The sequence below is a fragment of the Eutrigla gurnardus genome, assembly GCF_963514095.1.
Source record: "Eutrigla gurnardus genome assembly, chromosome: 21".
Classification (NCBI taxonomy): Eukaryota; Metazoa; Chordata; class Actinopteri; order Perciformes; family Triglidae; genus Eutrigla; species Eutrigla gurnardus.
The window spans coordinates 17,575,102-17,592,662 of record NC_139932.1 but is presented as its reverse complement, the minus strand read 5'-3'; the positions used below and the strand labels follow the sequence as shown (position 1 = coordinate 17,592,662).

Below are 17,561 nucleotides of genomic sequence, written 5' to 3'. Positions count from 1 at the left end.
CCACAAGGACCAGGAAGTACAGAACAGGAAATCAACAACACAAGAGACAACGCTACAAAATAAGAGGGAAAATCGTACGACCAAAACCCCATCATGACCGAACGGGGTCGGGTCTTAGCACAGGGGCTTTTTTGTGGTTTAAACAGAAGTCATTAAATGATGATTTAATCTGTGTAACACATGCATTGGCATGGGGATTATTTGTGTTTCTGTCTTCAGACATTTGTTTACAATGTCAAAGAATTTCCTCATTTATCTTATGTTTTGTTTTTTACACTTACAAATACATTACTTCTTTCTTACAAGTAAATATTCTAAGGCACTTCATGTGCAAAATTGCTGTGAAATCTGATAGTGAATCAAACAGCAACACCTGCTGGTGATAGAATGAACCATCAGCTTGTTTACTTAAAGGAGTCATAACCTGGTTTTATACGTATCCAGCCCCCCTTGGATCGCTTTGGATCAATTCGTAAAACTTATTAGAAAAAAAAAAAAAAATTTTTATCAAACATTGAGCTTGTTCTGACCCTTTTTCGTACCGCGATTTTATCACGCGAGATTACGCGCGAGGTTTTGACTGGTCCGGATGTGCATTGTATAATATGTAATGAGGCGCGCGTTGATTCGCCGCAGGAAGGACAGAGCCGGGGGGGCTTGCCTGCATGCAGACTCCAAAACATAAACAGCCCCCTGTCATGGCGCACACACTAAATGACTAACCTTACGGAATTCAGGCATTTATGTACGAACCAGAGTCGGAACCCGAACCGGAGAGTGAAGAGCCAGAGACGGTTGAAGAGACACGTTTACAGCAGGACGTCAGGTAGCGGACGGGGGGGGGGGTTGGGTGGTGAAAGAGGGGTGGGCTTATGCAAGTAGCCTCCACGGTGACGTCACCGTAGGCGCAGAATCAAAATCTCGTGCTTTAGGAATGCACACCCTTGTGTGCTATTCCTGTTCGGAAAAAGAGCAGAAGCGAAAAAACGGCGCCACTTTCAAACTCCAGCCTTTCAGGCAAGTTTCAACTGAGGTCAAACACAGATATGCATGTTTTAACAAGAGAAATTGCGATTTCCTGGTGATGACTCCTTTAAAATGATGAGAAGTGAAACTTGAAGGTGACTCAATATACTTGAAGTGAGACGCCATTCCAGGCTGACGGACGTCGACTACAAACGGTTCATTAGGATTGTGATCAGTAAAAGGACACGGCTTTGGTGAGTCTTGTTGTTAAAGGATTATTCACACCAGAAGAAATGGCCGAGAGAGATCTTGAAAGTTACCTGACCTGCTTCGTGTGTTCAGAGACTTTCAGAGATCCTGTGTCTCTGACCTGCAACCACAGCTTCTGTTCAAGCTGCCTGGAACAATTCTGGGGAAAGAAGAACAACAAAAACTGTCCTGTTTGTAAAAGAAAATCATCCAAAGACTATCTTCCGGTGAACTTCACCCTGAAGGGACTGGCTAAATCCTTTGCAGAGAGACAGAAAATTGGATCACCTAAGACAGAAAAGGGAGAGGAGAAGGTGGAGGTGGTGTGTAAACATCCAGAAGAGTCTAAACTGTTCTGTGAGGATGAAGATGGAGTTGCGTGTCCTGTCTGTGAGTTTTCTCTCCACCAGGGTCACAAGGTGGTTCCTATAGAACAAGCAGTCAGAGACCTGAAGGACCGGCTGAGATCTGACTTGGAGTCTCTGCAGGACAAGAAGGTCAAACACAAACAAGTGGAGAAAACATACGATGGAATGATTCAACACTCCAAGAAGCAGCTGTCGTCCACAGAGAGACGGATCAGAGCAGAGTTCAACAAGCTGCACCAGTTCCTGAAAGAGGAAGAGGAGTCCAGACTGGCAGTTCTGAGGGAGGAAGAGGAGCAGAAGGGGAAGAGGATCAGCAGAGAGATGAAGATGATCCAGGATCAGATCTCCTCTCTGTCAGACAGTATCTCTGCCGTTGAAGAAGACCTTCAGAAAGACAACATGCCGTTCCTCAGCAGTTATAAATCCACTCAGACCAGAACCAGAGTCCAGACCTCACTGTCAGATCCACAGCTGGTCTCAGGGGCGCTGATAGATGTGGCCAAGCATCTGGGCAACCTGTCCTTCAGGGTCTGGGAGAAGATGAAGGACATGGTTCACTTCAGTCCTGTCATTCTGGACCCAAACACTGCAGCTGACAATCTCCGTCTGTCTGATGATCTGACCAGGGTGAGACGGGGAGACTCAGACCTGCAGGTTCCTGACAATCCAGAGAGAAGCACAAACTATCCCGTCATTCTGGGTTCTGAGGGCTTCAGCTCAGGGAAACACAGCTGGGAGGTGGAAGTCGGAGACCATCCACACTGGTCGGTAGGTTTGGCAAAAGAGTCATATGACAGGAAGGAAGAGTTACCTGTGATACCAAAATATGGAATCTGTCGTTTATTATATATAAATGGAAAATACATTTATGGCGCTGATAAGACTGTCAGAGTGAAGAAGAGGATCCAGAGGATCAGAGTCCAGCTGGACTATGATGGGGGGAAGGTGTCTTTCTACAACCCTGAAAACATGACTCACATCTGCACTTGCAGAGACACTTTCACTGAGAAACTCTTCCCCAGGTTTGGTATCGGACGAGCCAGTGATGCTAAAACTGCTGATATCAAAATGTGTCAAAGTGAGGTTTCTCTGATGTTCAGGTAGGGAGGTGAGCTCTCAGCAGAAATGGGATGTATGGCTTTTTGAAGGGAGACGGATCTTGTAGATCCGTTTTTAAGGGGTTAACTCATTTTACAATGAATTAGATCAGAATCATTCAAATGCAGACTTCCCATCAACATATATTCTACTGGTGGGAAATCTGAGTTATACTGAGATATTGATTATAATTTACTTTGGTTTTATGCTTCGCCACTTTCACTGTCAGGTGTTTAAAGTGGCGATGCAAATTATTTGTTGACCCGGATTTGAATGAGATGTTTTTCTGTCAAATATTACTCTTTGTTTTACCGTTTGTGTCATGAGAAACGTGCATCCAGATGCTGCTGCGTTGTCTTTGGCTCATTTTGTCTTTTTGAGTTTGTGACTTTTTTAACATACTTTACTATGAATTTTGTTTAACATATTATACTATGACTTTTTTTAACATACTTTACTATGACTTTTTTTAACATACTTTACTATGACGTTTTTAACATACTTTACTATGACGTTTTTAACATACTTTACTATGACGTTTTTAACATACTTTACTATGACTTTTTTTAACATGCTTTACTATGACGTTTTTAACATACTTTACTATGACTTTTTTTAACATACTTTACTATGACGTTTTTAACATACTTTACTATGACGTTTTTAACATACTTTACTATGACGTTTTTAACATACTTTACTATGACGTTTTTAACATACTTTACTATGACTTTTTTAACATACTTTACTATGACGTTTTTAACATACTTTACTATGACTTTTTTAACATACTTTACTATGACTTTTTTAACATACTTTACTATGACGTTTTTAACATACTTTACTATGATTTTTGTTTAACATATTATACTATGACTTTTTTTAACATACTTTACTATGAATTTTGTTTAACATATTATACTATGACTTTTTTAACATACTTTACTATGAATTTTGTTTAACATACTATACAATGACTTTTTTAACATACTATACTATGTATACATAAGATTCCTCAACACAGCATGGAAGGTGGGGACATTACTATTAACAAATAAAGTGCTTGCACTTGTCCATCTTGGCAGCTTAAGGAGGATCCTGAATGCATCATTATATGCTACCTGTAGCTTCTTTAGCTTTGCTGTGGTATATTTACACCAGAGATGAGCTGTGTAAAGAGGAGTACAGTAGGCTCTGAAGAGACTAACTTTAACGTCATCCGTGCACATATGGAATCTGCGGGCCAGCATATTGGCCTGAGCATAGAGCTTACAGCACTGACGCCGGATGTCATCATCATCACACAGATCCTCATTGATGATGTGACCCAAATACCGTAGTCTCTTAACAACATCTAAAGGGCGGTCAGACAGTAGAAATGAGGGAAACTTTTGCTTCTGATCCTCCTTAGTTTAAGCAATCAGAATGACACTCTTCTTAGGGTTAAACATAATGTCATACTGGGCTCCATAGCTTGAGCACACTTTAAGTAATTGCTGTAGCCTAGCACTGTATGGAGACATGATGACCAGATCATCAGCATATACGAGATGGTTAATGAGACTATCACCTACCATACATCCAGTCTTGCATTGACTAAGCTTCATGGAGAGATCATCCATGTAAATATTGAAGAGGAGAGGTGACAAGATGCCACCCTGTCTCACCCCATTAGTTACATGAAAGGGTGCAGATATACTACTGCCCCATCTGATTTGCATGGTCTGTTGCGTGTACCAGAACTGCAGGATCCTTATCAAGTGAAGTGGGACACCACGCTCTTGGAGTTTGGAAAACAGTTTGCCATGATTGACTCTATCAAATGCTTTTGACGCATCTAGGAAACACATAAACATGGTGGAGTTCTGCCGTCTGTATTTACTAATGATTTCTTTTAGAGCATACACACACTGATCTGTACCAAGCTTGCTTTTAAAACCAAACTGGTTGTCAGCGGTTCCTACATACTCACTAAGCCGATCTAAAATAATTATTTCTAGCACTTTAGAAATTATGCTAGCTAGAGCAATAGGCCTGTAGTTATCTATGCTGGAGATTTTTCCAGTTTTGTCTTTAATCACAGGCACTAACAGTACAGACAACATAGAGTCAGGCAGTATGCCATGCATTAATAACCCAGTGAAACACATAGCAAGCAAGACATGTAATCTATGACAGGCATGTTTTAGATGTTCTGCTGATATCTGATCAAGACCACATGCTTTGTTCATGGACAATTTCTCAATGGCAGAGTACACATCATCAGGTCTAATAAACACACTGTTGTTAAAAAGAACATTTCCAGCATAACATTTCTCACTCACAATTAAAAATGTTACTGTAATGTTTGCTCCAGAGTTCTGCAATATTTTCAGGTCCAGTGACCCCAGCAACACTAGACGGCAAAGGCATCTTACTGTTATTAATAACCTTAACTTCTTTCCAGAAGTCATTGGCATTATTTTGCTGAAGCTTTTTGGCCATGGCGTTCGCCCTCATAGCCTGCTCGTTTCTTTTAATAAAACGCACAGCATACTTGAATCGTGCATTTGCCTGTTTTTTACACTCAACCTCGGGCCATGTCTAGCTCTCCCTGATAACACCCAGGTTTTTAAAAGCTTCTTTGGCCTCTGCATGGAGCTCAGCCACATATTCATTCCATCCTGGTCTGGAATTATGTTGTTTACGTCTTTTGTTGCAGAAACGTTTACCACTTGTTAAAAGAATTTTCCCGTAAACGAATAAATTCACCCATGGAGGAGATCGGAGACATAAGTAAAGTCGACGTCTGACTTGAATCTTGTACAAGAGGAGCAGTTACAATGCAACAACGTGTGAGGATGCTACAGAGGAAGTGCTCCAATCATTGTTGTGACTTGAGTCTTTTAAAGGCACAGGAGATAACGCGTCATTGACAGTTAACCTTCATGCAGAACAAGACATCATGACTACCAGGCCTCTGATAACATTTAGGTCAGCCATGGGGATACTAAAGTAATAAACAGTTCAACACATAAAGCTGTAACCTGAAAAAAACTTTAAGACATGAGGTTATACAAAATTCTTATAACACCACTACTGATAAGACAGTTTACAATCTTCTCATACATTATACAGAGACCTTTACTATGATTCTGGTCATTACAGTTAATGTCATCACATAGGATAGAAGATGGTGTCACGATCTGTGTTTTTGTCATGTTCTGTTTCATTGGTTTTGATTTCCTGTTTTATTTTGCCCTCAGTGTCAGTTCCTGTCTCGTACTTCCTGGTCCTTGTTGTTTCCGCTGTCTTGACTCCCCCACCCTCTCGTGTTGATTACCATGCCTGCCCTGATGCGTTTCACCTGTCCCTCATCAGCTCCCTGCCTCCCTGTGTATATAGTCTGTGTGTTTCCCCTGTCTCTTGTTGGTTCATTGTCAATGTCGTTGTCGATGTTGCTGTCACTGTCGCTGTCACTGTCGCTGTCGCTGGTCATTGTCTTCCCCTGCATGCTGCACCACGTCTCGTCTTGGATATTTTTGTACCTCGTCCTGCCTCCCGTGTCTCTTCGTGTTTTGGTTCCTTTTTGTAAGTGTTTCTTTGACGGTCATGTTTTTGCCTTGGTGGTTTTTGGTTGATACTTTGTTCTGGTCTTAGTTCTTGTTTTGTTTTTAGTTTATTATTTAAATAAATCTTTCTTTTCTACTGCATTTGGGTCCTCACCTCCTTTTTCGAGTCCACGTCTTGTCCGAACCTGACAGAATGAACCAACCCTAAAGGACCCAGCAGAAGCAAACTATGGACTCAGCAGCCTTTTTTTTTATGTGGCTCAACACATGAGCTTCGGGAGGCGACCTACAGACTCCAGTGTCTCCAGGCCGAACACAGGCATGCTGAAGGAGAGGAGGAGAGGCAGTCGGCCCTGGCTAGGGCCAGGGGGCTGGTTTCTGCCAGCCCGTGGCTCAGGGGCTCATTGCCTGCCTGGGTCAGGGGCTTTCTCTCAACCCCTGAACTCCGGCCATCCTCCGCAGCCACGCTACCAGCTCCGTCCACAGTCACAGCCAAGCCACCAGCCCACGCCTCGGTCACAGCCAAGCAACCAGCCCATGCCTCGGTCACAGCCGCGCCACTAGCCCATGTCTCGGTCACTGGTCTTCAGTCGACGGTCCGGTCGACACCTGCCAGTGGTCTTCAGTCGGCGGTCCGGTCGACACCTGCCAGTGGTCTTCAGTCGGCGGTCCGGTCGACACCTGCCAGTGGTCTTCAGTCGGCGGCCCGGTCGACACCTGCCAGTGGTCTTCAGTCGGCGGCCCGATCGACACCTGCCATTGGTCTTCAGTCGGCGGTCCGGTCGACGCCTGCCAGTGGTCTTCAGTCGGCGGCCCGGTCGACGCCTGCCAGTGGTCTTCAGTCGGCGGCCCGGTCGACGCCTGCCAGTGGTCTTCAGTCGGCGGCCCGGTCGACACCTGCCAGTGGTCTTCAGTCGGCGGCCCGGTCGACACCTGCCAGTGGTCTTCAGTCGGCGGTCCGGTCGACACCTGCCAGTGGTCTTCAGTCGGCGGCCCGGTCGACACCTGCCAGTGGTCTTCAGTCGGCGGCCCGGTCGACGCCTGCCAGTGGTCTTCAGTCGGCGGCCCGGTCGACGCCTGCCAGTGGTCTTCAGTCGGCGGCCCGGTCGACACTCTCCAGTGGTCTTCAGTCGGCGGCCCGGTCGACACTCTCCAGTGGTCTTCAGTCGGCGGCCCGTCCGTCACCAGTCCCGGTGGAGGATCGCCCGGCACCAGCCCAGACAGGGGACCGTCCCACACCTGCTCCTCGCAGCCTATTGGGGGTTCGCCTGTCACCCATTCCTGTTCCGACGGGGGGCCGTCCCACGCCTGCTCCACGCAGCCTTCGGGAGGTCCGCTCGTCACCCGTTCCTGTTCCGACGGGGGGCCGTCCCACGCCTGCTCCACGCAGCCTTCGGGAGGTCCGCTCGTCACCCGTTCCTGTTCCGACGGGGGGCCGTCCCACGCCTGCTCCACGCAGCCTTCGGGAGGTCCGCTCGTCACCCGTTCCTGTTCCGACGGGGGGCCGTCCTACGCCTGCTCCGAGCAGCCTTTGGGAGGTCCGCTCGTCACCCGTTCCTGTTCCGACGGGGGGTTGTCCTACGCCTGCTCCACGTCGCCTTCCTGAGCGGCCCCGTCGGCTAGGTCGCCCTCATGCCCGGCCTCCTGAGCCGTCCTGCCCGCTAGGTCGCCCTCATGCCCGGCCTCCTGAGCGGTCCCGCCCGCTAGGTCACCCTCATGCCCGGCCTCCTGAGCGGCCCCGCCCGCTGGGGCGCCCTCATGCCCGGCCTCCTGAGCGGCCCCGCCCGCTGGGGCGCCCTCATGCCCGGCCTCCTGAGCGGCCCCGTCCACTGGGGCGCCCTCATGCCCGGCCTCCTGAGCCCTGCCCCCAGACCCCCTCCACCCACCCTACGTATCTTGAATCTATCAGTCGATAACTTGTAATGCCAGAGATCCTTTTCTGACATCCTTGCCCAGTCTAGTTTCTCACTTAGATCATGGCTATCAAGGCTGGACAGTTCAGGTAGGCTCTCAACATTTAACATCAATGAAACTGGTACATGATCGGTTGTAGCCATCTCATACATTATTTCCACCTTCTCTAAACAGTCATGAGCATCAGCTGTACATACACAGTGATCCAGCCAGGATGTTGTATGCCATGCTTCACTTGTGTATGTGTAGCTATCTACAGGCAAAAGCACCTTGCTGGAGAGAACCAGCTTGCTGTCTTCACAGAACTGCACTAGGTGTTGGCCAAACAAGGATTTCTTGTCTGAGATATCAGCATTCATGTCACCCACAATACATATACAAGTATATGCATTTTCCTTAATAAACGAGCTTATGAAACCAAGCCTGTTAATATATTCATACTAATTTGTATTACATTCATAAAGAGTATACACATTTAAGATAACAAAAGCTTTATCATTATGTACAATTTTGAGGGCAATGCCCCAGTCAATCTCAAGCCTAATAACCGTGATCAGTGGATCGTATTTCTTGTGCCAAAGTATGGCCACTCCCCCAGGAATTCTGCCCCTCAGGATACCGGTGCTTAGATCTGTTGTAGACTCCCCTGCTCCATGGAAGTCATTATTAACAGAGTTTAGTTGATCTAAATCCTTCTTCGCTAAAAACGTTTCTTGTATGCACAAATGTCAGTGTTCTCCAAAAGCTTGTCAATTACGATTCGCTGCGCTTTGTCCCCTGCCCCATGTCCGAGGCGCAGGCCATGCGAGTTGTATGACACAACTCTAATACCCGTCATTGTAGACACAGACATATCTAAATTTCAGTCCCGTTCTCAGATGCCACTTCCCTTGCAAACTCATCCACTGGGCCTGCAGCAGCCCTGGGTTTGCGCGCCTCAAAGAAGAGCCTCACAAAAGTCCCTTCTGGCCACAGCTGGTTCATACATTTCACCCACCTCTCTGCATATGGCAGTTACTTTGAATGAGCCGCAGCGTGCATGTACAGTGTCTATCTTTTCACAAGTGACATCACGGTTTTTCTTTCAGGTAAATAGCTAGTGTGTCCGGCTCCAAGTCAGGCGAGAAGTGTGTAGCGAAAACACTCACCGACTTTGTTGTTATGGCTTTTATGCTCCCCCCAGCACAAGATCCAACAATCCCGGTTGTCCTCTTCTCTCTGGAGGGGTTCAGGTGGGGTTTGGACTGCGTAGTAGATTTCCCAGTGGCATATTTTAATTGGCGACCCTCCGTCACAACACTGGTCCATTTAGGTGATATTGCAATGCCATTGTCGCCCGTGGCTCCCTTTGCTGCGCTTCTCCCGCCAGGTGCAAGTGTAGCACAGTCTGAACTCCGGCTAGATGTCTCCTCGCTGCCGCCGGCCTGGTTCACCTCACAGTAGCCACAGTCACTCCGCTCGAATCAGGCTTTTTCGATCGCACACAGACGTTGTCTTATATCCACCGTTACCGCGCGTAGATCCTCACAGGCACTTGTCTGAGTAGACATAGCCTGCTTCATAACTGTGACCTCCGCGCTAAGATGTTCAATTCTGCTAAACAGGCAGGACACATCCGGGCTATTAAAAATCACTGGCGGAAGTTCATCGAGGTAATGAGACACGAAATGAGGGATGTTTTCACCAACCTCATTAAGCAGTTTCAAACAGCTTTTGACATTGTTAGTGTCTTTTAGTGCCCCTTTGTGTATCACATTGCGCTGGGTGCTTGGGTAGAGTTCAAACAGCACCTTCTTGGAGTTCTCAATCCACTCAGATCCGAAGTGGTTCACAGCCATTAACACAATGTCATCTTGACTCAGGGTTTTCATTTTGACAACAAGAAAGTTTAAAAGTTCGTCTTCCAGAATAACTTTCCCACTGGCAGTTGTGTATATATCAGGTTTTGTTCGGATTCTCACTCCACCAGCGGCACCTCTACCTACCGCTGCTGCCATTTTGGACACCATGCTCTTGGAGATATACTATGACTTTTTTAACATACTTTACTATGACTTTATTAACATACTATACTATGACAATTTTCAACATACTATACTATAACTTTTGTATTATTTTTTCGACATGCTATACTACGACTTTATTAACATACTTTACTATGACTTTTTTGGAACTTATTTCATAACTTTTTTGTGACTCTTTTTCATGCCACATTAAAACGTAGTTTTGTTCTTGTAACGCAGAGTGATCTACTAAGATTCAGTCATGTTAAAATTTTACACCACCAAATGCAGATTCATGAATATGCTAATATTTAATGTGCGATTTGGTGCTGCTTTTGTTGTCTGATGGTTTTGAAGCATCTAGTTCTGCATTGTGTCCATCGTCATCTTGGATTTTGGCCGATGACATCTTGGAATTTTTTGCAACCAACCAAGTGAAGAGGGCCGTTCATAGTGATAGTGTAACAAACTGTTGACTGGTGTTGTCTGAATTGTTGTTGTGGTTGGCCCTTCAGGGCCACCGTAGTATCTACTGGTGATGAAATGATATGTCAGCTGTCAATGATTAACTTAAATGATAAGTGAAACTTGAAGGTGACTCGACGTACTTGAAGTGAGACGCCATTCCAGGCTGACGGACGTCGCCTACAAACACGGTTCATTAGGATTGTGATCAGTAAAAGGACACGGCTTTGGTGAGTCTTGTTGTTAAAGGATCGTTCAAACCAGAAGAAATGGCAGAGAGAGATCTTGAAAGTTACCTGACCTGCTACGTGTGTTCAGAGACTTTCAGAGATCCTGTGTCTCTGAGCTGCAACCACAGCTTCTGTTCAAGCTGCCTGGAACAATTCTGGGGAAAGGCGAACAACAAAAACTGTCCCGTTTGTGAAAGAAAATCCTCCAAAGAACATCCTCTGGTGAACTTCAGCCTGAAGAGACTGGCTGACTCCTTCAAAGAGAGAAAGAAAACTGGATCACCTGAGACAGAAAAGGGAGAGGAGAAGGGGGAGGTGGTGTGTAAACACCCAGAAGAGTCTAAACTGTTCTGTGAGGATGAAGATGGAGTTGTGTGTACGGTCTGTGAGTTTTCTCTCCACCAGGGTCACAAGGTGATTCCTATAGAACAAGCAGTCAGAGACCTGAAGGACCAGCTGAGATCTGACTTGGAGTCTCTGCAGGACAAGAGGGTCAAACACAAACAAGTGGAGGAAACATACAGTGGAATGATTCAACACTCCAAGAGTCAGCTGTCGTCCATAGAGACACGGATCAGAGCAGAGTTCAACAAGCTGCACCAGTTCCTGAAAGAGGAAGAGGAGTCCAGACTGGCAGCTCTGAGGGAGGAAGAGGAGCAGAAGGGGAAGAGGATCAGCAGAGAGATGAAGGTGATCCAGGATCAGATCTCCTCTCTGTCAGACAGTATCTCTGCTGTTGAAAAAGACCTGCAGAAAGACAACGTGCCATTCCTCAGCAGTTATAAATCCACTCAGACCAGAACCAGAGTCCAGACCTCACTGTCAGATCCACAGCTGGTCTCAGGGGCGCTGATAGATGTGGCCAAGCATCTGGGCAACCTGTCCTTCAGGGTCTGGGAGAAGATGAAGGACATGGTTCACTTCAGTCCTGTCATTCTGGACCCAAACACTGCATTCCCTAGTCTCCATCTGTTTGATGATCTGACCAGGGTGAGACGGTCCACACTCCTGCAGCTTCCTGACAATCCAGAGAGAAACAAGTATGCCATCATTCTGGGTTCTGAGGGCTTCAGCTCAGGGAAACACAGCTGGGAGGTGGAAGTGGGAGACCTTCCGAACTGGTCGGTAGGTTTGGCAAAAGAGTCACATGACAGGACGGGAAAGATGTTTCATTCACCAAAGTATGGAATCTGGAGTTTATTATATAAGAATGGAAAATACTTTTATGGCAATGGTGAGACTGTCAGAGTGAAGAAGAGTCCCCAGAGGATCAGAGTCCAGCTGGACTATGATGGGGGGAAGGTGTCTTTCTACAACCCTGAAGACATGACTCATATCTGGACTTACAGAGACACTTTCACTGAGAAACTCTTCCCCAGGTTCGGTATCGGACGAGCTAGTGATGCTAGACCTGCTGATATCAAAATGTGTGAAAGTGAGGTTTCTGTGATGTTCAGGGAGGGAGGTGAGCTCTCAGCAAATCATTAGGATTTCATAAAGATCAGTGTTTCATTTGAATGATGATTTACTGTTTAGAAACACTGAATGTTGATGTAAGAATCTCCCCGTTATCTCTCTACCAAGTGTGACTGTTGATTGTCAGGGAGGGAGGTGAGCTCTCAGCAGAGGTGGGATTTATGTCTCTTTGAAGGGAGACGGATCTTGTAGATCCGTTTTTAAGGGGTTAACTCATTTTACAATGACTTAGATCAGAATCATTCAAATGCAGACTTCCCATCAACATATATTCTACTGGTGGGAAATCTGAGTTATTCTGAGATATTGATTATAACTTTACTTTGGACACTTTCACTGAGAAACTCTTCCCCAGGTTTGGTATCGGACGAGCCAGTGATGCTAGACCTGCTGATATCAAAATGTGTGAAAGGGAGGTTTCTGTGATGTTCAGGAAGGGAGGTGAGCTCTCAGCAGAGATGGAATTTATGGCTCTTTGAAGGGAGACAGATCTTGTGGATCCGTTTTTAAGAAGCCAACCTGGGGTTAACTCATTTTACAATGATAGGGTAAGATTTAGATCAGAAGTGGACGACTCAGATGACGTCATGCGATATTTGCATATCAAACAAGCACCGCACCACCTGTACTCTGCTGCACTCCTCCCCTTGTGCCTGTTCTCCGTTTCACTCAGAAGCAAAGGAGGAGCTTGTGTGTGCATTAAAAAAAAAAAAAAAACCTACTCCATTCCCATCGTTCATCTTAAAGATCAATAGATTCGGTACGTTCGTGAACCTCTCATCTCCAGTTCTTCATAGTGGTGCTCGTCGTTTATTCAGATTTAAAAATGAATGTCAATCATCCTGATTTACTGAATGTTGATGTAAGAATCTCCGTTATCTCTCTACCAAGTGTGACTGTTGATTGTCAGACATTCTATATACCACTTTAGTTTCAGGCATACGAACAAACTCCTTATTTGTCTTTTCTTTGACTGTAGAACATCCTGCAGAAATTGCTTGATAATAGTTCTCTTCTGGGTATAAATCCACATGAGAGCAGCCTAAATCTGCAAGAACACTATAACATGTCCATGAAATTCATGTAAAGATTGTGTGGATTAGTGCTGCAACTAGATTGTTTCATGTCATTCATTTGTTGATGGTTTTAATCAATAAAGTATCAGAAAATTGTGATAAAATAAAAAATAAAAACGAGTCATTTTGTGTATTTTTTTCTTAAAACATTATTGTAACGTTTAATAATAGTTCATGTTGGCACTGATATGTTTGAGTAAGTATAGCTGGAGGTTAACTAAACAACTTCACAGATATCCCACATGTCTGAGGAAGTCTCATTTTAGAATCATATGAACTGTTGACTGACTCGACCTCGTCTCTTGTGGATGTTGAAATAGAAAGATGGCCAGCCGTGGTTCCTTTTGATCTTCATGTCTAACATGAATCTTTCCTGTCTCGTTACCGTACCATCTGCCTGTTTGTGAATTTTCAACATGCTATGACTTTGTTTTTGGGGTAAAATATTGACCATGTCTTTTTATGACTGTTTTGGATTCACTACACTCAGACTTGGCGGGACAAGCAATACCAGAGATTTTTAGGACTTTTACATAATTTTTAATAATTGTTTATGAATTTTGTGGTTCAACTTATTTTGTGAATTTTCGACATGCTATAGTATGACTTTTTTTATTCGGGGGTAAAATTTTACCATGGCTTTTTATGGCTGTTTTGGACCCATGACACTCAGACTTCGTGGACAAGTGGTTAGAGCGCATCCTGTGTACACATATACGCAGCCGACCCCGGTTCGAATCCTGGCCAGAGTTCCTTTGTTGCATGTCACATCCCCCTTCCTCACATGTTTCCTCTCTATCCACTGCTAAATTAAAGGTATCTATGCCAGAAAAAAATCTGAAAAAAGGCTTGGCACGACAAGCCATACGACTGCTTTTTACGACTTTTTAATATTTTTTTATACATTTATTTTGACAGATTTTTTTTGTGAATTTCCGACATGCTATAATATGACTTTTTTTTTCCCTGAAAAAATTGACCATAGCTTTGGACTCACTACACTCAGACTTTGATTGACACCCGATATATAAGCATATGTTATGACTTTTAAAACATTTTTACAACATTTTATGAATTTTGTTGATTTTTTACTTTTTTTTCGACATGCTATAGTATGACTTTATTTATTTTTTATTTGACCATGGCTTTTTATGACTGTTTTGGACTCACTACACTCAGACTTGGCGCGTCAAGCGATATGAGCGGTTTTTATGACTTTTTAATAATTTTCCATAATTTTTCATGAATATATTTCGACTGATTTTTTCGTGAATTTTCAACATGCTATCATATGACTGTTTTTTTTTCCTCGAAAAAGTTGACCATGGCTTTTTATGACTGTTTTGGACTCACTACACTCAGACTTGGGGGTCGAGTGGTTAGAGCGCATCCTGTGTACACATATACGCAGCCCACCCCGGTTCGAATCCCGGCCGGAGGTCCTTTTCTGCATGTTTCCTCTCTATCCACTGCTAAATTAAAAGTATCTATGCCAGAAAAAAATCTGAAAAAAAGGCTTGGCACGACAAGCCATACGACTGCTTTTTAATATTTTTTTATAAATTTATTTCGACAGATTTTTTTCTGGAATTTTCCACATGCTACAGTATGACTTTATTTTTTCCAAAATTTGACCAAAATTTGACCATTTGGATAGTCTGGTTTTCACCATACTAAGGTCAATCTTTTAAGATTGAACATTAGTCTGGGGAAGCTGCGCTTTGTTTCTACTGCTCAAGAGGCAGGATCAATGGGCATCGTTCAAATTACTCCGTACGCAATTGGATCCTACAACCAATCAGAGCGTGCCAGGAGAGAATGGCCGTTTCTGATTGGAGCCAAAGATTCTGGCAATGTAACAGCGAAAGTAAGCCTGAGGGTGTCCAGCCTAAACTGCCGAGCGAAATCCAAATTTCCCGGAAGTTCAGGCAGGGTTCACCCAGCCTACCATTTGGACTCACTACACTTAGACTTTTATTGACACGTGATATACAAGCATGTGTTATGACTTTTAAATCATTTTTACAACATTTTATGAATTTTGTCGATTTTTCACTTTTTTTTCGATATGCTATAGTATGACTTTTTTTTCTCCCGAAAGATTTGACCATGGCTTTTTATGACTGTTTTGGACTCACTACACTCCGACTTGGTGCGACAAGCGATACCAGCGGTTTTTATGACTTTTTAATATTTTTTAATATTTTTTTATGAATATATTTAGACTGATTTTTTCGCGAATTTCCGACATGCTATGGTATGACTTTTTTTTCTCTAAAAATTTGACCTTGGCTTTTTATGACTGTTTTGGACTCACTACACTCCGACTTGGTGCGACAAGCGATACCAGCGTTTTTTATGACTTTTTAATATTTTTCTCAGCCTATCAAGCATTTTATTATAGTGAGGAAATTAGAGGAGAGAGAGACATTATACTGGAAATACATCCCGGGCTGGATTCGAACCCTAGACCTCCATGTCGAGGACGTTAAGCCTCTGTACATGGGTACATTGTTTTTTGTGATGTTCGGGCAGTTAACTACCTTGTGTGGTCTGTCGAGTCTAAGCGAGTGTGCCCTGCTTTGTAAATTACCTGTATATTTTTACTATCCAGTTCTTATTAAATACTTTATTCTTTAACTATCAGAATTCGGCTATGTTGTTGACAGAGATCCTAGACGTTGCTTGATAATAGTTCCCTTCCGGGTATAAATCCACATGAGAGCAGCCCAAATGGGCAAGAAAATTGTAAAATGTCCATGAAATAAAACTAAAGATTGTGTGGATTAGTACTGCAATTAACGATTGTTTCTATTGTCATTTAATCGGTTGATGGTTTTAGTCAAAGTATCAGAAAATTGGGGGAAAATACAAAACAACAAAACCTTGAATTTGAGTCATTTTGTGGATTTTTTAAATACATTATTGTAATGTTTAATAATTGTGCATGTTGGTGTAGAGGGCTGGAAACAGAAACAGTAGGAACAGTAGGAGAAAATAGATAGGAAAAACAGGCACCCCTACTATCATTTGTTATTGATCATTTTTCACTTATTGGTTTACTTATATTCATTCATTTCTGCATTCACTGGCACTTGCACTTATATACTGCTGTGACACACCCAGGCCGCTAGGTGGCGCATCACGCGTGTGGTAGGATAGGATTTTCATGTCAAGAGGAAGAATAAATCCTGCTGCCGTGAAGTTAACACCAGCACAACGTGCATCTCCTTTATTCTTACCACAGGTCAGTAAACATACATTTAAACGGGTGTACAAGATGTGTGTGAAGAGTTAAACATGCGACTCGAGGATTAATTGTGTACATATGAGCCAAAGTGACGAGTTTTAGAGAGATGTTGATGTGAATAGAGCGACGGCGATGTATGCTAACTGGCTAATGCTAAGCGGACCTGCATAGTAGTGTGAAGAAGCGACTCAGAGCAACGGGGAAATACCTGTAAAATCATTTAACGTATTCAGCACTTTATTAGTGAGTCTGTTCTCAGACAACACATGATTATCTGGTTTTATCTGTAGCCAAAGGGATAATTGTGGGTCATGGTCAAAACCAGGTAGCGCTATTCTGAGGTTGAAGTGCAGCGCCATTGCTCAAGTGAATGTATGTAAGAATATAGTTGTAGAAAATATGTTTATACAAAGAGTGTAATGTTGATTCATGATTGATTTAGAATAACATGGATAAAAGTAGACGATAGCTTACACGTTAAAAAGGTAATTTCATAATATATAGGAAACTGTGTTGGTTAAAAATTGGTTAAAAACTGGTTAAAAACAAATGCATTATTTCATGATGATAAACAATAGTATAGATTAGAGAACATGATAAAATGTTGGATTAATGGGTTAAAATGTATTTGTTCAATGTGTCTGAGAGTTGAACAGTTGAGTGTTGTAAAGCAGATGAACATGTGAATAATTTGTTATGTTTACAATGATAAAGAGAAGGCCATTATGATTCTATAGAAATGTTGACACCTGAAGTTAGTTTTCCATGTCAAGAGGAAGAATAAATCCTGCTGCCGTGAAGTTAACACCAGCACAACGTGCATCTCCTTTATTCTTACCACAGACTACGATCTCCCTGGCTATCCAGCTAGAGAGGCAACATTGGCACTGATATGTTTGAGAAAGTATAGCTGGA

At 43.6% G+C, this 17,561-nt stretch overlaps 2 protein-coding genes across 2 annotated transcripts in view; both read left to right on the top strand.

Moving 5' to 3' along the window:
- LOC311032218 (uncharacterized protein) overlaps positions 1-12,961 on the top strand; it is a 34,941-nt gene extending 21,980 nt beyond the window's left edge. Inside the window, exon 3 of the mRNA XM_084038853.1 lies at positions 11,974-12,961. Coding sequence (XP_083894979.1) covers positions 11,974-12,332 — 359 coding nt within the window. The 3' untranslated portion in view covers positions 12,333-12,961. The remainder of the gene's footprint in view (positions 1-11,973) is intronic.
- LOC311032184 (nuclear factor 7, ovary-like) lies at positions 1,188-2,687 on the top strand (the record flags this gene model as incomplete). The annotated part of the gene is made up of 1 exon (XM_084038822.1): positions 1,188-2,687. The coding sequence occupies exon 1, from the start codon at positions 1,260-1,262 to the stop codon at positions 2,685-2,687; it is 1,428 nt and encodes a 475-aa protein (XP_083894948.1). The 5' UTR covers positions 1,188-1,259.
- Positions 12,962-17,561: the final 4,600 nt, after the last annotated feature.